At 35.8% G+C, this 19,357-nt stretch overlaps 2 protein-coding genes across 3 annotated transcripts; both read left to right on the forward strand.

Annotated features, from left to right (window-relative positions):
- Positions 1-6,350: 6,350 nt before the first annotated feature.
- Positions 6,351-11,959, forward strand: bdkrb2 (bradykinin receptor B2). Of its 2 annotated transcripts, XM_079852573.1 has the most exons (3): positions 6,515-6,658; positions 8,599-8,630; positions 9,448-11,959. In XM_079852573.1, the coding sequence occupies exon 3, from the start codon at positions 9,452-9,454 to the stop codon at positions 10,526-10,528; it is 1,077 nt and encodes a 358-aa protein (XP_079708699.1). In that variant the 5' UTR covers positions 6,515-6,658; positions 8,599-8,630; positions 9,448-9,451; the 3' UTR covers positions 10,529-11,959. The 2 variants fall into 2 exon arrangements, with proteins under 2 accessions (XP_079708698.1, XP_079708699.1); XM_079852572.1 differs by lacking the exon at positions 8,599-8,630 and having other exon boundaries at positions 6,351-6,658.
- A 5,886-nt stretch (positions 11,960-17,845) lies between these two features.
- On the forward strand, positions 17,846-18,925 carry bdkrb1 (bradykinin receptor B1; the record flags this gene model as incomplete). Its single annotated transcript, XM_079852571.1, has 1 exon — positions 17,846-18,925. One exon carries the CDS (start codon positions 17,846-17,848, stop codon positions 18,923-18,925), a length of 1,080 nt encoding a protein of 359 aa, XP_079708697.1.
- Positions 18,926-19,357: the final 432 nt, after the last annotated feature.

Below are 19,357 nucleotides of genomic sequence, written 5' to 3' on the forward strand. Positions count from 1 at the left end.
GCAGAGCTCATTATTGACTCGTTAGAGAGTTTTTATTTCTGTCTTTGCTTGATAATTATTCATTTAAAATGATAGTTCACCAAGAAAATTAAAAGTCTGTCATCATTTGCTCACCCTCATTTCATTCCAAACCAGTATGACTTTTTTTCTTTACACTGTAGAATTTGTTTCCCCTAATTCAACTTAAAAAAGCTAAAATCAGTTGCTGCCTTAAAATAAGTATAATCCAGTTGGTTGTACAAGTTTTTGTTTTGTTTTTAATTTTGCCTAGATGAATCACGCATAACATAAAAGTTAAATTGGTTAAGTTATATTGTTGAGTTAATGGGAAAACATCCGTTGCCATGACTTATTAAATCACATATTTTACAGTGTTTGCTGGAGCACATAAAGAAACATCAGTCAGAACATTTTGCTCTTTTCCGTTTATTAAAAGCAGATGTTTATTAGAGGCTGTCGAGGTACAAAAAACATACAACAAAAGCACCAGCGAAAAGCGAATGACAGAATTTCTGTGTTTGGGTTCATTTTCCTTTGAAATGTCCTGAAGCTTTTGTTAAGTCTGAACTACATCCGTTTAATCGTCTATCTTTTTCAACTCATCACTGATGTACAAATATTCATGCAAGAACAACAAACTCACTCTATTAGCAGCACTAGCACTCATGTCGACTCACTACAGAAAGCGACTCTCACCTCGCACAAGATCTTTTAATCAAATGCATTTAAACAAAAAATTAACAATATATTAACCACTATTCAGCGTTTCATATTAAACAACTTTGATCAGGTTTGTAAACTGTCACTGTCATCCCCCTTTTTGAGCATAGATCCTAAATTAAATCCCAAAATCCCAAATTAAATGGTTGTAATTCATGAATGCTTTGTAATACAGACCTAAGATTGGTCACTCAGCATATTATTGCTGAAGCAAAATCAAAGTGTAAAAGATATAAAGTTATAGTTTACTGTAAAACAAATGTACTGTACTAAAAGTTTTTTCATTTTATACAAAAAAATATATTTGACAAAATAGTATTTCCTCTAAAATTGCTAAAAATATCAAAGCCATTTGTGTCCCTGGAACACAAAACCAGTTACATGTCGCACGGGTTTATTTGTGGCAATAGCCAACAATACATTGTGTGGGTCAAAATTATACATTTTTATTTTATGCCAAAAATCATTCGGATATTAACTAAAGATCATGTTCAATGAAGATATTTTGTGAATTTTCTACCATAAATATATAAAATTAATTTCTGTGAGTGAATGCAGCACAATCATGAACATAAATGCACAACTTTAAAGGAGATTTTCTCAATGTTTCGATTTTTTTGCACCCTCAGATTCCAGATTTTCAATAGTTGTATCTCGGACAAATATTGTCCTATCCTAACACACCATTAATCAATGGAAAGCTTATTTATTCCAGATGATATATAAATCTCAATTTAAAAAAAGGACTGTTTTTGTGGTCCAGGGTCACAAGTTCAAATTTGACGTTGATATTAGAAAAATGTAAGACTTTTTTAGGTACTATCCCAAAAACAGTCACCGGGCGACGCCCACATTTCACTGCATTTTTTTAATGCATTCTCCTGTGACAAATGATTATTAAATACATTAAAATTACATTTCTGTCACAATATCATTTCTATCACAAAACAGTCGCCAAATATGAGTCGCATACCTTTCCGATGATATGAAATTTGTCAAGATTAGGGATATTTTAGGATGATACCTAATTTATGATGATTACTAAAATATGTGATGGGGGGAAAAAGGCCACAACAAAAAAGGAGTGCCACTCATGGTAACACATTTGGTATGTGTGAAGTTTCCAGTCTGAGCAGTGAAAGTGACCCAACAGTCCCTGGTGACCCAACAGGAAGTTTACTTTTGAGCAAAACATCTCGGAATTTCCTACTGACATAATAAAACTTTAGCATTTTAACATGTTAACTCAGATAAACATTTACACAACATGTTCACTGTGGTCAAGCATTTGTGTTTGTCAGCAATCCAAAGCACTTGTGATTCAAGCTTGAAAAATATGATTTCATTTCCATCTGCTCAATTTGCTAGATATGTCCAGTATTTCCTGGACTTTCTTCTCTTATTGTTTTTGATGAAAGCACGTAGCTCTGAGATTATGTCCAATCCTCAGAATGTCACTGATACGCACTCAATATGTTACAATGAAATTAAACATTTAAAGGAGTCATAACCTGCCAATTTCACTTTTCCACGAGAATCAATGTATGTTATGATTGCATAATGATTATACACTGGCCGGGAAGCCGATATTTAAAAGTGAAGCGTTTGTTTACCTCAGGGTTTGTAAAATAGCCCATGTGCACGCGCACTAAAAAACGAGATTTTGATTTCAGCCCCGTCTTGACGTCAAGACGGGGCAGGATATACCATATAGGGACACCGCAGCAGGAAGCCCGCCCTTCCCCTCTCCCCCTCATATTCAGTTCAGTCGCGAAAGATGGAGAAACCGAGTGCACACGTGAGTTGCTTTGTGGTTGACTGCCAGAAACAACATGCGAATGTGTTTTCTATACCAAAAACGGACCAAACTATCAGGGACCAGTGGATAAAATTCATTTTTAATGACGCTGTCCCAGCAACACTTTCAACTGGCTTATTGTTCGGTGTCTGAGCTAAACATTTTACGCCGGAATCATTCACAAATTTGGGCCAATATCAGGCGAAGTTGGCCACGAAGCTCCGTTTGAAAAAAGGTGCCATTCCAACCATCCGGGACTTGCCTGAAATTGAAACGGTAAGACTTTTTTTATTGCTCTACTGTGTGTAACAAACAGCAGCTAACTACTAATGCGGCTATTGTATGTAACGTTAGCTTCAAGGTAAACACGGGGAATGGACTCTACGTCCACGACAGCCAAAACATCGCATCAGATCTCGCGAGACAATAATGCCTTCAGAAATAAAGGTTTTAGGAGCTCTGTTTTTATTTTTTTTTCCACTTTTATTTTTTAGAAGGGCATGGAAGACTATAATACAGCAGTAGGTATCCAAATTAAGACTAGGTTATGACTCCTTTAACATCTAGCTTAAATATCCGTTCAGTGGTCTTACTGAAAGTGACCCTTCAGTGCCATAAAAATCTTTCAATCAAAATGCAATAACCCACTTTCCTTTTCCACTAGCATGATGATGACGGTACGAGCAGGAGAAATCGCAATAATGTTGCACAACGTCTAAAACTAAAGCCCTACTTTTTAATACATTCCTGGCTTCATTTTAATACAATGCTGTGTGTGCATGAAAACCTTTCTCCATCTTTTAAATGACTCCATTCCAGTAAGTAACAGACACTTTTCATGATCCAACCAATTCCCAGTGGATAATTATGTCCGGACATTCATATTCTTCTTGATGAACATCCTTTTTAACTCATAAATAAATCAGACAACGGAAGCAAAAGTGATTTTGAACTGTGTTTCAATTTGACTAAGTATCTTTCTAAGGGAACAATGATGGAAGATCATAAATACTGATTATTAGAGTTTGAATAGCAAAAAAAAAAAAAAAAAATGAATCTACCTCACTTAAACCAAACATTGTCCTATAATCAGGAAAAACCTGACACGATTTACAAAACAACACATTTATAAAAAGATTTCTATTAGAGCGGTCACAATTTACCTTGTGTCGTGTCGATTTAACGGTAAAATAACAGAAGTGGCGCATTCCCATTCATCTATGAACTGCAATATTAAAGTGTTTTATAAGTTTGCAAATCCATTTGAAACCATTTAAAAATCATGATATAGCAAAGTGCTATTGTGAAATCACAAAGTCCGCAATTCAATTAAATAAATATATGCACTGTGGGTTTAATTGTTTACATGTGTGCAGGTTACATGTTTCTCAGAGCGGCTCCGTTCACAGTAAATGCTGTTGTTTGGGTTTTAAATAATGTGCATTTGGGAACGCTTATAAAGTCTGACGCGCTTTGTGTTACATAGAGAAGTGTTGCGCTGTTATCATTTACATGCGTGGAGCGTCTCAAACGCTTATAACAGTAATCTGGGAACACAGCATACACCATTTCATCAGATTTGTAACGTAAATCATTTATAAGCTGAGAATACATCAATATGTTTCTAAATATGTGAATTGTTGCTTTTTTGAGATTTTAAAGTAAAAGTTTAAACCCTCACTGTAGCATTTCTACGGTTAGTTGTTAAATATTAAATATTATGTGGACATTTGAATTAAATGTTGTTTGGCCAATATTAAACAAGGATTTGATCTGCTGTAATGTGTAACAACAACAATCACCTAATACATTATGTACATAAGTTTATTGCTTATATTATGTATATTACGTTATGTATTTTAACAGTTGTTCAATAAAACCATATGATTACTTGTTTTTGATACTTTATTTGAACCAATCATTGCGTCATCGTTGCTATATATGTATTTTATGTAATTTTAAAGGCTATTTTTTACTCGATTACTCGTCAAATTAATCGACAGATTACTCGATTACCAATATAATCATTAGTGACAGCCCTAATTTCTATTTCAAATAAATGCTGTTCTTTTGAACTTTGTTCATCAAAGAATCCTAAAAAAAAAAAATGATCAGGGTTTCCACACAAAAGTGAAGCAGCTCAACTCTTTTCAACATTGATAATAATCATAATAACAATGTAAATCATCATATTAGAATGATTTCTGAAAAAGATCATGTGAAACTGAAGACTGGGGTAATGATGCTGAAAATTCAGCTTTGATCACAAGAATAAATTACACTTTACATCACACACACTTTCACACTCACACACACTCACACAGGACCAGCGCCTGGACATGACGACAACACAATCCTGAAGTGTCTACTAGTCTCTCCCCTGTGAAGGTCTCCTTCTCCTTCCCTTTACCTCTATACAGATAAAACATTGTCAAAATTGTTCCGGTTCACATGGCTACTCGGAAGCGCTAAATAATTCTGTATTATACATTTTTAAGGCCAGACAAGAAATTTGTTGAGGTCAGTTTGTAAAGAAAGACTACACGCCTATGCACATATATATTCAAACACACATATCTATAGACTAAACACGTAATACGCATGTGCACGCCGTCAGCGTTTTCACAGGTTTGCGTTTTTAAAGCTTGCGCAGAGATAATTTTTTTTTTTTTTTTATTCAAGGCTTGCATCTTGGAAGATATTTCAAGGTTTGCGTTCTCGAGCCTGCAGGCACTGTTGTCGTCCGGATGAGCGGATGAGTGAATCAATCAAAACTAACTTTATCTGGACAATAACTTTATTCTAGAGCTTCTGTAAAGCCAAAACAATCTCTGTTACTGTAATTATCACTGTAAAGCTGCTTTGAAACAATCTATATTGTTAAAAGCGCTATATAAATGAAGGTGACTTGACCTTCCAATATATTCATATGGAAAACCGTTATTTTAAATGGTAATAAAATGTCACAGTTTTTACTTTGTTTTTCATCTAATAAATGCAGCCTCGGAAGAGACTTCTTTTAAAAACAGTAAAAATCTTTTAATCAAACATTGGCTTATACTACAGTTTGAATGTTTATCATTGCATTATATATAGTAGGAACTATAGTATGCAATACTAGTACATTCTGAACACAGCAAATTTAATTTAATTTAATTTAAAAGCACAGTTTTGCTCACCTGATATCGACCCACTATCAGAGATACATTAGTGTGATTTACATTAGTGCATATTCTCAACAGAGCAACTAAACCACTAACATCGTACAGTAAGTGTTCAGTAAGAGCTAAATGACGCTCTCATGAGGGCCTATGAGACACTTTTGAGAAGTGATTTTAATCTTGAGGTTCATAAACTAACAGCTCGGCCTCAATAATCGTTTTGTGGTGTCCTCTTGCCTCATTTTTAAATGGAAACGTCTTGTAGTTGATTCAAATAAACACTGACTCTTATTGGATTCAGACCTCCACTCAAACCAAACACAGAAACTCTTCCCATCAGAGCTGAGCTTTCATTTTTGAAGACAATAAAGTTCACGTAGCAATGCTCTAAGAAACCATTTTATGATTCTACTAAACCTTTTGTTGTATTTTGGATTGTTAATCACTGACACAGATTTAAAGAACTGGTTTAAAGATGATCAGCTTTATTGTGCTCATCAGCAAGAAATAAACTAGATATTTACATGGTCTGAATAAAATTTGATGGTGTTTGTTTCATAAAACTAAAAAAAAAAAAAAAAGGCAAACAGCACAAAAACACCCCCATAATGATGTCAGCAGCAGCTGGGATGTTGTTGGATATATAAACACACTTTCACAAGGTCACGACCACATTTTTTCTAATACGGAGCATTACATCTGACAAATAAACATTAAAGAAAGAGTTGAGGGGTCACAGACACCCCAGGACCCTTCTGACAGTCCTGACCAATCGAGGGAAGTCCGCTTTATATATTTATATCCAGACGGCTGTTTCTGAGGATTCCAGTAAAAAAAAGCAGGAGGGTGGAGAGCAGGTCTGACATCAGAGTAATGTGAAGCTCCCACTCTTTAAAGAGTCAGGCCGTGCCGGGCGTTCGACACAAAACACAGCGCACAGAGAAACACACATCTGGACCTGCTTTCTGGAGGAGCTGAGGTACGTACTGCACTGATTCAATTACAAGACCATGTGTCTGCCAAACAATGTCATTTTAAACTGAATGTGCATTAGACGTGATGTGTCCATTGCACTGTATATCTTAAACTCCATTGATTTAGAGCAGTTTTGAAAGAAATTAATAAAGCATGTTCGCTTAAAGGACTTTCCAGGAACAACATGTTCTGCTTCTACAGAAGAACAGGAGGAAGAAAACAAAACACAAGCAAGAGAAAAGGCAAAAGAAATAGACGTTTTGGTATTTTTAATTGTGCTGTTTGAAGCTTCATTACATATTTGACTTTTAGGCTATATTTGGCATATTTGACATCAAACTTAGAAATTAAAACATGTACATTATTGTCAGGTTTATGTGTTGGTTGGTCTGAACATCTGGAAAGTATCAATGCAAGGATATTTACAGCTCAATTCATGTACTTTTTCAAATGTTTTTTCTTGTGATATATTGTAAATCAAGATTACTCAAGCGGGTGACTGTTAGTATGGTAAACTACTCACTTGATGAACACTAACTTGTGTTTGTGAGGGTCTATATTAAATTAGACACACACAAACATACACACACACAATTTAAAAAAAAATCATGTGTTAGCATATGCACTCTTGACTATTTTTAGTTTTTCAAAATGTTTGAACCTTGAACTTTTTATTCATCAATGAATCCTTAATATGAAGCAGCACAAATGTTTTCAACATAGTTAATAATCATCATATTAGAATGATTTCTGAAGGATCATTTCTGAAGACTGGAGTAATGATGCTGAAAATTCAGCTTTGATCACAGAAATAAATTACATTTTACAATATATTCACCTAGACAACTGTTACTTTAAATTGTAAAAATATTTTACAATACTACAGTTTTTTTAACGTTTTTTTTTATTTATTTTACTTTCAAAAACATTTTTAAAAAATCTTACCAACTCCAAACTTTTAAACGGTTGACAGTATATTATTCTTAATCATTAGGTTCAGACAGTCCATTAATTCACATCCTGCGATAAAAATACATAAACAAAACTCTGAAAGAAAAAAAAAATGTAAATACCTAAACAGCTTATCTAATCACAGACTATTCTTTGTTGCTTAGTCATGGTTAACAGCAATTAGTCAGATTAAAAGATTCAGTCTTCTGACTACTGACCCATGAAGGGAAAATAAATGTTTTAGCCTCAGTTTGTTCATTTCTTTCCCCTGCTGTTTTCCACCTCATCAGCCCCTGACAGATGCTTTCACCTTAAAACTCTGGAAATATTATGCAACTACACAACGCTTTCATACTGTAAGATGCCACTTCGTGGATTCCAGGATTTACTCATTCACATGTCGTTCCAAACCTCTATGACTCACTTATTTTATTACGTGGATCAAAGCACTGCTGTTTTACATACAATGAAAGCAAGACATGAGTTTGGAGCGACAAGAGGGTGAGAAAAAATGTCAAGTTAACTATTGCTTTACCAAACAGGAAAAACTCTAATCGCCAAGGTTGCATTTATTTGATCAAAAACACACACAAAAATGTGAAATATTAAGTATGGAATAATTGACACACCCAAATAATAATGCAGACCCGAGGTGGTAATGCAAATGCAATAATTCAACGGCCCGGAGTCAATTATTTTGCTTATACTACGGTTACCACACCTCAAAACATTGCTCAGATGATGTATTTCAAGACATCTGTCAGGTTTTTGTTCTTAAAATGCTTTTGTGTGTGGGACTCATTTCTTACGCATCTCATCCCAAGCCTCCGTTTTTTTCGTCATTTTAGAGCTAGTTACGGAGACCTGAGCCACTTAATTCAGTTATTAATGCTGTTACTAATGCTGTTATTAGAGAGAGAGAGAGAGAGAGAGAGAGAGAGAGAGATTGATTAAGTGTGTGTGAATTACCTGAATCTGTGTGTCTCTCAACAGTGTTCGGCTGCAGCGTCTCTAATAGTGAAACTGTAAGTTGATCTGCTTCAAGAACAGCGCCGTTATTCCCTCTCTAGTGAGAAATATCATGTAGCTTTTAAGTTGCTGAACTATTTTACTGATAAAATCACCAGAGCAGCGCTGATAACACGTTTCTGTGTGAGTGTCTCCGTACTCTATGTGTGTGCGTTTGAGTGGGAGAGTGCGGGAGAAAGAGATTGCACTTTTCCATAATACATACATAATACATAAGTACATCAGTGACTTTTGTGGGAATTGGTTCTGTGGGATGTTAAGACCTTTGAAATAACTAAAATAATGTGGCGAAGTGATATAGAGCTGTAATGCGGTCGAGACCTGCTGGAACTACTTTAGTCGTGCGTTTCCCTGAAAATAATTGCACACCTTATAATGTTTGTCAGCCAATCAGATTCAAGCATTCAACAGCCCCGTATTTTAATACAATTAAAAATAACTATTTTCTGTTTTAATATATTTTACATTAAAAGCATTTATTTTCATCAATATTGAAAAAACTATTTTTAGAGAAACCATGATAAAAAATAAAAAAAATCCCAAGATTCTTTAATGAATAGAAAATATATATTTAAAATATTTTGTAACATTATGAATGTCGCTTTTTCAATTTAAATGTCGTATAAAATTTCGTACTTACTTTCTCAAAATCTTCCTTTAAATCCTCCTTTAAAACTTTTCAATGGTAGTGTATCACAGATTTCATAAAAATATTGAGCAGCACAACTATTTTTAACATTGATAATAATAAGAAAAATCATATTATTCCATTTAAATGTAAAAACTGACGCTAAACATCTCTTCTCTTCACAGAAACATGGAGCACGACATAAAAGCAACACCATTATCAATCCTTTCTACAATTCCTACGACCATCTCAAGGAACAACCTCACCAATGACACCCAGTGTCCGCATTCTGAAGTGTGGGACTGGTTGTACGTCATGCAGCCGGCTTACATGTTCATCATCTGCGTGCTGGGAATTCTGGGAAACGTCTTCGTCCTGCTGGTCTTCGGTCTGCATAAGAAAGCATGTACGGTGGCGGAAATCTACCTGGGGAACCTGGCGGCCGCCGACCTCCTGTTGGTTTTGTGTCTGCCGTTCTGGGCGATCAACATCGCTAATAGTTTCGATTGGCGATTTGGGTCGGTTATGTGCCGTTTGGTCAACTCAGGAATCAAAATGAACATGTTTTGTAGTATTTACTTACTAGTGTTGGTCAGCGCAGATCGTTACGTTGCGCTCGTTCATGCCATGTCTCGCGGTAGAATGAGACGACCGCGATACGCCAAGCTCAACTGCATCGCCGTTTGGTGTTTCGGATTAATCCTCAACATCCCAACGTTTCATTTCCGAGAGACTCAATACATCCCGCAGCTGAACGTCACGGCTTGTATTCTGAACTATCCGAGTCCCGATGTCGGCCTCGTTTGCGACATCCTTCTCATTTTGCTCGGCTTCATCATCCCAGTTTTGGTGATCACCTACTGCACGCTGAAGATCATTCGAGCCCTGAGCGAGCAAGTCGTCGACCGCTTTAACGCGGAAAACACGGAAAGGAAAGCCACCATCCTGGTGTTGGTGGTGCTGTTGGTGTTTCTCTTGTGTTGGGTGCCGTTCCACCTCGTGACCCTCATGGATATCCTGGTGCGCTTCGGCCTCCTCGGCGGATGCGACTTTGAATCCGGTCTCGACGTCTCCAATCAGATATTCACCTACTTGGCTTTGAGCAACAGCGTGTTGAACCCGATACTCTACGTGATCGTGGGCAAGAACTTCAGGAAGAAAGTCAAAGAGCTGATAAAGCAACTTACGGAGAGAAAAACAGATTCGACAAATGGTTCTACAAGATCACAGCTCTCATCAACCTTAAAGACATTCACAACATTTTAAGACAATTATGTGTACAATGTTCATAATGTTTGTTTAATATGTCAGTTTTTATGTATGCTGTAAAAAAATATCTTATGAAGTTGTAAATATAACATTATTGGAGTATGTACTATTTTAGTTGTTCTACTTCAAAATGTCACATTTAATGCAATGCCGTTTCATTGTAATTATTTGTGAAATTTTGAGTGAAAATGTTTATATACCGTTTTTTTTAAAGGTTATGTGATTACTTTTTTTTTTAAATGTGTGTATTTTTCATTTTATGTTTTGAAATGGTGGTGTGTGGGTTTTTTTTAAAGGATGTTTTTTTATATGTTGAAGTCGTGCTGCATGATGTTAAAAGTCAATAAGCACTGAAATTAATGGAAGGACAATATTAAGATACTGTCAAATTGCAATCAAACTCACAATTACACAAAAAACTCCAGCTTGCATAGATGTTTGCATGTCACTTTGGATAAAAGCATCTGCAAAATGAACAGTAGTATTTAAAAACAGTGTAATCATTACAAAATACATAAAGCAATGCAAAGGGTGTACTGTGGTACTTCTTCAAAAAACATGGTAATATCATGGCACTTAATTTTACAGTCCTGTTTCCCATGTACATTCTATGTACTTAAAGTAATTACAATAGAAGGGTAATAATAACTAGGAACTAACCCTAAACCTACCCCTAAATCTAACCTTATCCCATGTAGTTACCATAAATGATATTACCCAGTACTTTCTAAGGTAAGTATGCTGTAAAATAAAGTGCAACCCACTTTTTGTCTGTGTAAATGCATGTTAAATATCAGACGAAAACAGACAGATGAAGAAGTCTGCAGACTGTCAGAGAAAGTCAAACAGCTGATAAAGCAACTTAAGGCTAGAATCCATTAGGCTACAGATTTTAAAACACTAGGCATCATAGACTTGCTGACTTTGTAAACGGTTACAGAGAAAAACTGGGCATCAAACACTAAACGACTGAGGATCACACTACCAGACTTTTAAATCCTTCTGAACGCAACAAACTCACACAGAAACACACGGCTCGCTGCGAGGAGACACATGACAGATGAAACGAACATGGATGTGCAGGAGATGAGCGCAGTGGCGACTGTGTGCTGAATCACAACAGAAAAAACTAGTCAAGCGCCTACAGTCTTGGGTGAATAGATGCGGTCAGAACATGGACTCCAGAGATTACAGCGTGAATTAGAGTTGAGTGGTGCAGTCAGTGGTTTTATCTGAGCTGAAGAGTCACATCATTTGTTACGCTTGTTAATTTACTTTAGTATTGTTTTTTTTTATTGCAACACTGGTAGATGCGTCATACACTTCAACATGTTATAACCGGGGTTTTCAAAGTGAGGCCCGCGCCAGGGGGGCCGCAGCAAGTTGGAAGAAAAAAAAGTGAAAGCACACTTTTGATGGACAAAATAAATATGATTTCACACAAAAAGTGCCTAAAATGCACATAATTTGCATGTCTAGTGTGTTTTAACAAGAACTGTCAGAAAAGAAAATGAAGACAAAAAATTTTAGGCTAGCAAATGTACCCATTTAAACTTGTTTTTATTATTCAGTTTTGGTAAAAGTATATGGTGTTTTCTAAAAAAAAATAATAAAAAAAAAAAAAAAAAAATATATATATATATATATATATATATATATATATATATATATATAGAAAATAAATATTTGTGTGTGCTGTAAAGTGGTTAGAAAAAATGAAATCGGCTAAAATCTGTATCGGCAGGTCAAACTCAATGAAAAATAGGAATCGGCCTAGAAAACTGTAATCGGTGCATCTCTATAAACTTTCTGATTGGCTGGTATCAAACACCATCACATAATCTGATGTTCACCTAGATCTTTTATTTATTTATTCCTACATTTGCCGTAGTATTGTCGATGGGTTCAGTAACATCCTGCAAAAGGGGGGCCTTGGCCAGAACCTAATGGTTTTTGGGGGGTCTTGTCATGGAAAAGTTTGGGAACCCCTGTGTTATAAAATAGGCTTAAAATATCAAACATTTTTTGATATCCTCCGACAGGATGGAATCATAGTCTCAAATCTGAAAACTGGCGGAGACTTTCAGCAACTATTGTTGACTAATCTAGACTGCAAAATCATGTAGTGCATTGCCTTTACAGAGAAGAAAATTGATTCGACAAGCGGTTCTACAAGATCACAGCTCTCATCAACCTTAAAGACATTCACAACATATTAAGACCATTATGTATACAATATTCATTCATAGGCAAATGTTTGATAAATATGTCAGTTTTGATGTTAAAACGGTGTACATTTCTTTAATGCTGTAGGATGCTAAAAATCTGGGTAACACTTTAGTTTAGGGTCCAGTTCTCAATCTCACCATTAACTAGTTGCTTTGCATGCATATTACTAGGATATTGGCTGTTTATTAGAACTTATAAAGCAAATATTAATGCCTTATTCAGCATGAACATATTCTACAACCCTTAATCCTAAACTTAACAACTAGCCTATACCTTACTACTAATAATAATAATTAATAAGAAGTAATTAGGAGTTTATTGAGATAAAAGTCGTAGTTAATACTGAGAATTGGACCCTAAACTAAAGTGTGACCAAAAAAAACAGAAAAATGTGGCAAAATGTGGCTATAGTTTTTAAAAGCTGTGTTATCCTTATGAAATACTACGTGTTCAAAAAACATGGTACAACTCTTGGAACTTTTTGTCTGTGCAATGCCTGTAAAATATCAGACAGACACTCCAGCAATGATGTTTCTGTTTCCAGCGTCTGTTTCCAGGGTCAGAAAATGACTGGTTGGTCAAATTAAAGAATGTGCGACAGACTTTTTCCAGTAATGACTCTTCATCCGTTTCTCTTTGTGTGTCTATGAATAACACCATCCTAAATAGTGTTTTCCCAGTGATACCTCAGACATGTTTTCAAGAAGACTGTGGTCGGTAACACAGCAGTGCGGGCGGGTGTCTGTACTGTAATCTGTCAGCATTCCCTCAAATGAAGCATATATTTTGTGCGGTATAAATTGAGTGGTATAAATTCATCATAGTCTTTTCAACAAAACCTCTGCCTTTAAAAATAACATCTCTTGGCTGCATTTCCAGTGCTTGAAAGCATTTGTATGCCCCCTGGAATTGATTTTAAAAGGCATTTTTACCTTTTTTGTGGGCATTTTTCTTTTCTAAAAATATAAAACGTGTCAAATACCTTCAGTTATTTTAAATAATTAAATAATTTCTCATTCTGGATCATTCTAACAGTTTTCCCCACAAAAAAATCCACTTGAGCTTCGCATTAAACAACACTCGCCTCTGGAACTGTAAACAAAATATTATCTTGAAAAAATGAAGCAACCAGCTGCGAAACATTTCTAAGTTCACTCAATTTCAGTAGTTGTGCTGCCAACTTGCTATAAGTTTTCTAAATTCATTCAAGCATCCTCAGAAAGAGCATCTAAATAGTCATGAAGAGTTTGTTAAATAGTTGTTGAATGAACTACCACTTTAACTTTAAGAAATAAAACAACTGTTGTCCTGAGGTTCCGTAAACTCAGGATCTTTCATCCAGATGCATGCATCACAACATGTACACATGTGTATTAATGTATAACGCTTTTATTATATCCAATAGGCCTATTCAGAGGATTTATGAAAAATAACCAAAAGCAACACTGACCACCATAATGGTGACTTAAAAAATTTTTTTTGGAATAAAACAAAAATATGAATATCAATTACATATAATACAAAATAATAATAGCCTAATAATATAAATGAATAACAAAAAAATAATCGACAAACCCTAAATACAAAACCTCCTAATGCTTTAACCAAACACACAAAAATAAATGATTTCAGTGCTAGGAATTATTGGGTATTACCTTCATTTTGTTGTTCAGTGCATATACTCTGCAAAAGTAGGCTATTCAAACTGTCTGCATAAATTTACTTCAGTCAGACTCAGTATATTTTACTTTAATCTGCTTGAAACATTTGTTTATTTACATTTTTGTGTATTGCTTTATATTGTATTTGAATGTTCAGTTTCTTTTAGTTACAAGAAATAGTTATTAAACCATATAGTACGACAACACTTTTTTTTTTTGCAACTTATTTCAATATTGTGATAATATATTGTCACATGCCTAGTTACAGTTACAGGTCACTAGTGTCTGCAGAAGCACTAAACACAATCATACAGATTATAAGGAAAACATAACAGCTATATTTTGGCCATCACACTTTAAATATGTGAGCCATTTTGTCGCTGTCTGTAACATTTGTCTGCCAAGTTACAATTAATCTCTGAAGCCGTACATCAGCTTCCACACACTCTCTCTCTCAGCAGAAACTGATCTCACATCGACCTCTACTGGTAGAAGAGTTGCATTGCAAGAGTATTTTACAGGGTAGAATAGCTGAGACCAGAATAGCTGAGACCTTATACCACTCTATCTATCTATAAAACATAAAATCCATCCATCTATCCTTCTATCTGTCCATCCATCCGTCTATCTATCTATCTATCACAAAATCCATCAATCCATCTATCTAGTTATCTATCTGTCAGTTTGTCCGTCCGTCCGTCTGTCCATCCATCCATCAATCAATCTACCCGCTCATTCCTCCATCTATCTATCTCTCCATCTATCCATGTACATATCTGTCTGTCTGTCTGTCTATCTGTCTATCCTTCTTTCTGTCTATCCATCCATCTGTAAGACTGGAAAAATTGGAAGAGAGGGCAACTCTCTGAGAGTACAAAGGAAATTAACATTTGAACTCTCTCTTGTGAAGTTAGCATCACCATTCGAGACGCAAGTCTCACCTCAGAATCATCCTAATCTACATCTCTTTCCCTCTTCCCCCACTCCTCCTCTCTCATGCTGAGATCACCAAAATTCACCCAAGAATCTATATGGTTTAATGTGAATTATGATACAATATTAAACATGTTTGGTATCATTTGAAATGTCTCAGTGCGACTGGTACAAAGGTCTCATTCCCACAGAAGTAAACCAAAAGGTAATAAAGTTTTTAAGAGTTTAGAGATAACTCTCACACAGAGGAGGGTTTGTCTAACAGGCAAATGGCATCCTGCTCTCAAAAGGTGTAAACTCAATGCAAATTCCCATTGTAAGCAAATGTTTCCGTGTAAATCAACCTCTGTCCCCAGTAAGTCTGGGATGGTAATTAATGCAAATTCCCACTGTGAACTCATGTTTACATTTGAAAAGAGGTTTCTACCTTGGTCTGAGTATTTAGGGAAATTTGTAGCTCAAATTAGCCCGTGATGCTGAGAGTGGCCAAGACTCTCAGCATCATGTATTTTCTGATGTCAGGTTCGCATCTTTTCTCTTCATTCCAGAGAATTTGATGTTTTGTATTTAATATCTTTGAACTGATTATGAAATTGGCATGATACATCTACCTGACATAATAAATTGTTACATTTGATTTTATTCCGACTGACACTAAAATTTTTTTCCCAAATAGATTAAACAGATTTGTAATGTATGTTCCCGCAAGTTTTGCGTTACATTAGTGACGACTAATATTTGGCACTAATTCAAGTGTACTTGGTTTTGCAAAGACAAGAAGTGAATTTCCATTTAGGGCAGCAAATGCTGCTTGACCAACCTAAATCTGGGGTGAGTCTTATCTCTGTTTTAATGTAATGTTACTTTAGATAAGTGTACGTGGGAAACCACGGCATGGCCAATCCAAGGCTATTATAAGAGAAGTAAAGTTGGTTGACTTATATCTGTAATAGTGGCCATACCTCTACTGAAGTAAACGTTTAAATTAAATTCAGACCGCTATTGGACCTTTAAACGGGCTTACACATCCATATCCTTCTCTCCATCTAACCATTTATCTATCTGTCAATCTACCCGTCGATACCTCCATCCATCCATCCATCCATCCATCCATCCATTAATTTACAGTACAAATATTTAATCTCTCAATTAATATGATCTTAAAAAAACTGTGTGTATAATAAAAATAGATTAGAATAACGTAACGCTGCTTGACATTGCAACTGCCCAACTTTGTGTCATTTTAGTGTTATATTTTCTATTAGTATTATGTGAAGTATGTAATACTTTCTAATAAGGAAACAAACCAATCCGCAAATAAATCAAGCACAATATCCAGAGTTTTGGCCCACAGACGTTGTGTTTGCATTTCTCTGAAGCCTTCATCTGTCTCTCTTCAGTGTGTTAATAATGTTCGTGTGCTCAACTATGGAAGACGAAGTCTGAAGTGTAAACAGATTCTGCCTCACCAGGAGCTCGATGACTGTGGAGGAATGTGTTCGTATAGACAGAGCTTTTCTCCGTCTCTTACTGAACATTCCTTCAACGAGAACAAGAAGATAAAGGAGGATAAAGTGAGGAATATCAGTCCACTCGCAAAGAAAACTACTCCAGGTGTAAAGGTAAGTAAAGTCATATATTATTTATGATTCAAAGTGGCTTCAAAAAGTAGGCTACTTGGATGATTTTGTCACAATTAGGCTGTGAACATCATTCATTGCATTAGATCAGGCATGGACACAATGCTTTTCGTCTTTTGAGCTTTTGAGAAAGATATTTTGTTTTATTTCAAACAAAAACAAACTTTCATGAAATGTTTTGCTTGTAAATTGTTTGTGCATTTTATTAAACAATAAATCAGTTTCCCAAATTGGGATTTACGTGCTGATAGTAAAAAAAAAAAAAAAATTGACAAAATCATACAAATGTAAAATTAAAATAAATAATTTAAAAATAAACTTGCTAAAAAAGATAAAATGTTTTATTTGTGTATCTGAGAACATGCAAATATGAGTTTGAATGACAAAAATGGATAAGACACCAAATTTCTACACTGTAAAAATGATGAATAATGATTATTAGAGCATGTTTTATAAGAACATACTACTTCAGTCTTTCAACTTAATTTCATATTTAATTCAACGGGTTACTTGCCATTTCTTACCAATTATTTGTGAAATTTACTAGCAATTTCTGAGTGAAATAAGTAAATCCTACACCAATATTTTTCTGTGTAATGTCTGTTCAGAACCACAGAAAGACACATTCAACTATGATTTACACTAATGTACATCAGAAGTATGTTTTCCTTAATTTCCTTATATGAGATTCAACAATAAAGATTTTTTTCAAAATTGTTAAAAATGACTTGTAGCCAATGCGATTACCTAAAATTAATTCAAAGCATAATATTAATAGATTTCAAATTTGAACCCACAGTAAAAGAGATCTGTCTTGTGCAGTGAGTTCAGCAGCTCTTTTATCTTCTAGGATGCAGCCAGAAAAGCTCTTGTCGATGGCGACACTTCAGCCTCCAAATGCATCCGTCACTCCATCATATATGGATTTCTTCAACTCAACAGAGTGGCAACTAGTCTACTCCATTATTCCACCGTACATCTTCATCGTGTGCTTGGTGGGAATTCTGGGGAATTCTTTCGTATTGCTAGTGTTCTTGCTCCAGGGAAGCAGATGGTCCGTCCCTGAGATCTACCTTGGTAATCTGGCACTGGCTGACCTTATTCTTCTAGTCTGTCTGCCTTTTTGGGCCATGAACATCCTTAACTATTTCATGTGGTCTTATGGGGAATTCATGTGCAAAGTCGTCAACCTCTCCATCAACGTCAACATGTACACCAGCATCTACATGCTGGTCATGGTGAACGTGGACCGCTACCTTGCGCTCGTCTTGACCATGAAGGCTCGATGGCTGCGGCGGAAACGCTACGCTAAGCTCATTTGTGTTGTTCTTTGGCTGTTTGGTGTGGGAATGGGTTTCCCGACTGCCTTGATGCGGAAACTCGTAGACATTCCGGCTCGCCAAGTCATCGAATGCATACTGGATTATCCCAGCAAAAGTTGGAGAATAGCTTATTTTATGGTGCTAAACCTGGTGGGCTTTGCTCTGCCGTTCCTGATCATCACATTCTGCTGTTTCAATATCGTCCGAGCCTTGAATCGAAGGAGAGACAACGTTAATTGTGAAGACAGAAACGACAAAAAGGCTACAATCCTGGTGTGCGCCGTCACCCTGTTCTTCCTCGTCTGCTGGGGTCCGTTTCACTTCGTAACTTTCATCGACCTACTCTGTGATCTAAAAGTTTTGGATGAGGATAAGTGGAACCACTTTCTAAATATTGGACACCAGTTTTCCGTATACCTGGCGTTCTCAAACAGCTGCCTGAATCCGGCGCTCTATGTTTGCTCTGGAAACTATTTCAGGAGGAAAGTCAGCAGCATCTATAACAGAAGAAAACACTCGTCGGATATGACTGCTTTACAGAGGACGGTTTTAACATCTACGACAACTGCCAATCAAATCAAGCCTGTTGTGTTATATGAGAAAGACTAGTTCGGGATTTTTACAACACCGCCATGATCTATCAATGCTATCAATCAGTGGCTCCAATATTGTTGGACACCCATGCTAAAGTTGCCTAAAAAGAGGAATAAAAATTCATCTTTTGGAAATTGATCTTAATGCCTTAATTAAAAAAATTAGGAAAAATCCAACCTTTAAGGACACCAATTTTCTTTGTGAATGAATAATGTATCGTAAATAAATAAATGTTCTTCCTTAAAATACAGGGTGCATAAGTCAGGACAACCCTATGTTAAATTCCCATAGAGGCAGGCAGATTTTTATTTTTAAAGGCCAGTTATTTCAGATCCAGGATAATATGCATCCTGATAAAGTTCCCTTGGCCTTTGGAATTAAAATAGCCCCACATCATCACATAGCCTTCACCATACCTAGAGATCGCCATGGGGTACTTTCCATAAG

This window comes from Squalius cephalus (assembly GCF_949319135.1).
Source record: "Squalius cephalus genome assembly, chromosome: 20".
Lineage (NCBI taxonomy): Eukaryota > Metazoa > Chordata > Actinopteri > Cypriniformes > Leuciscidae > Squalius > Squalius cephalus.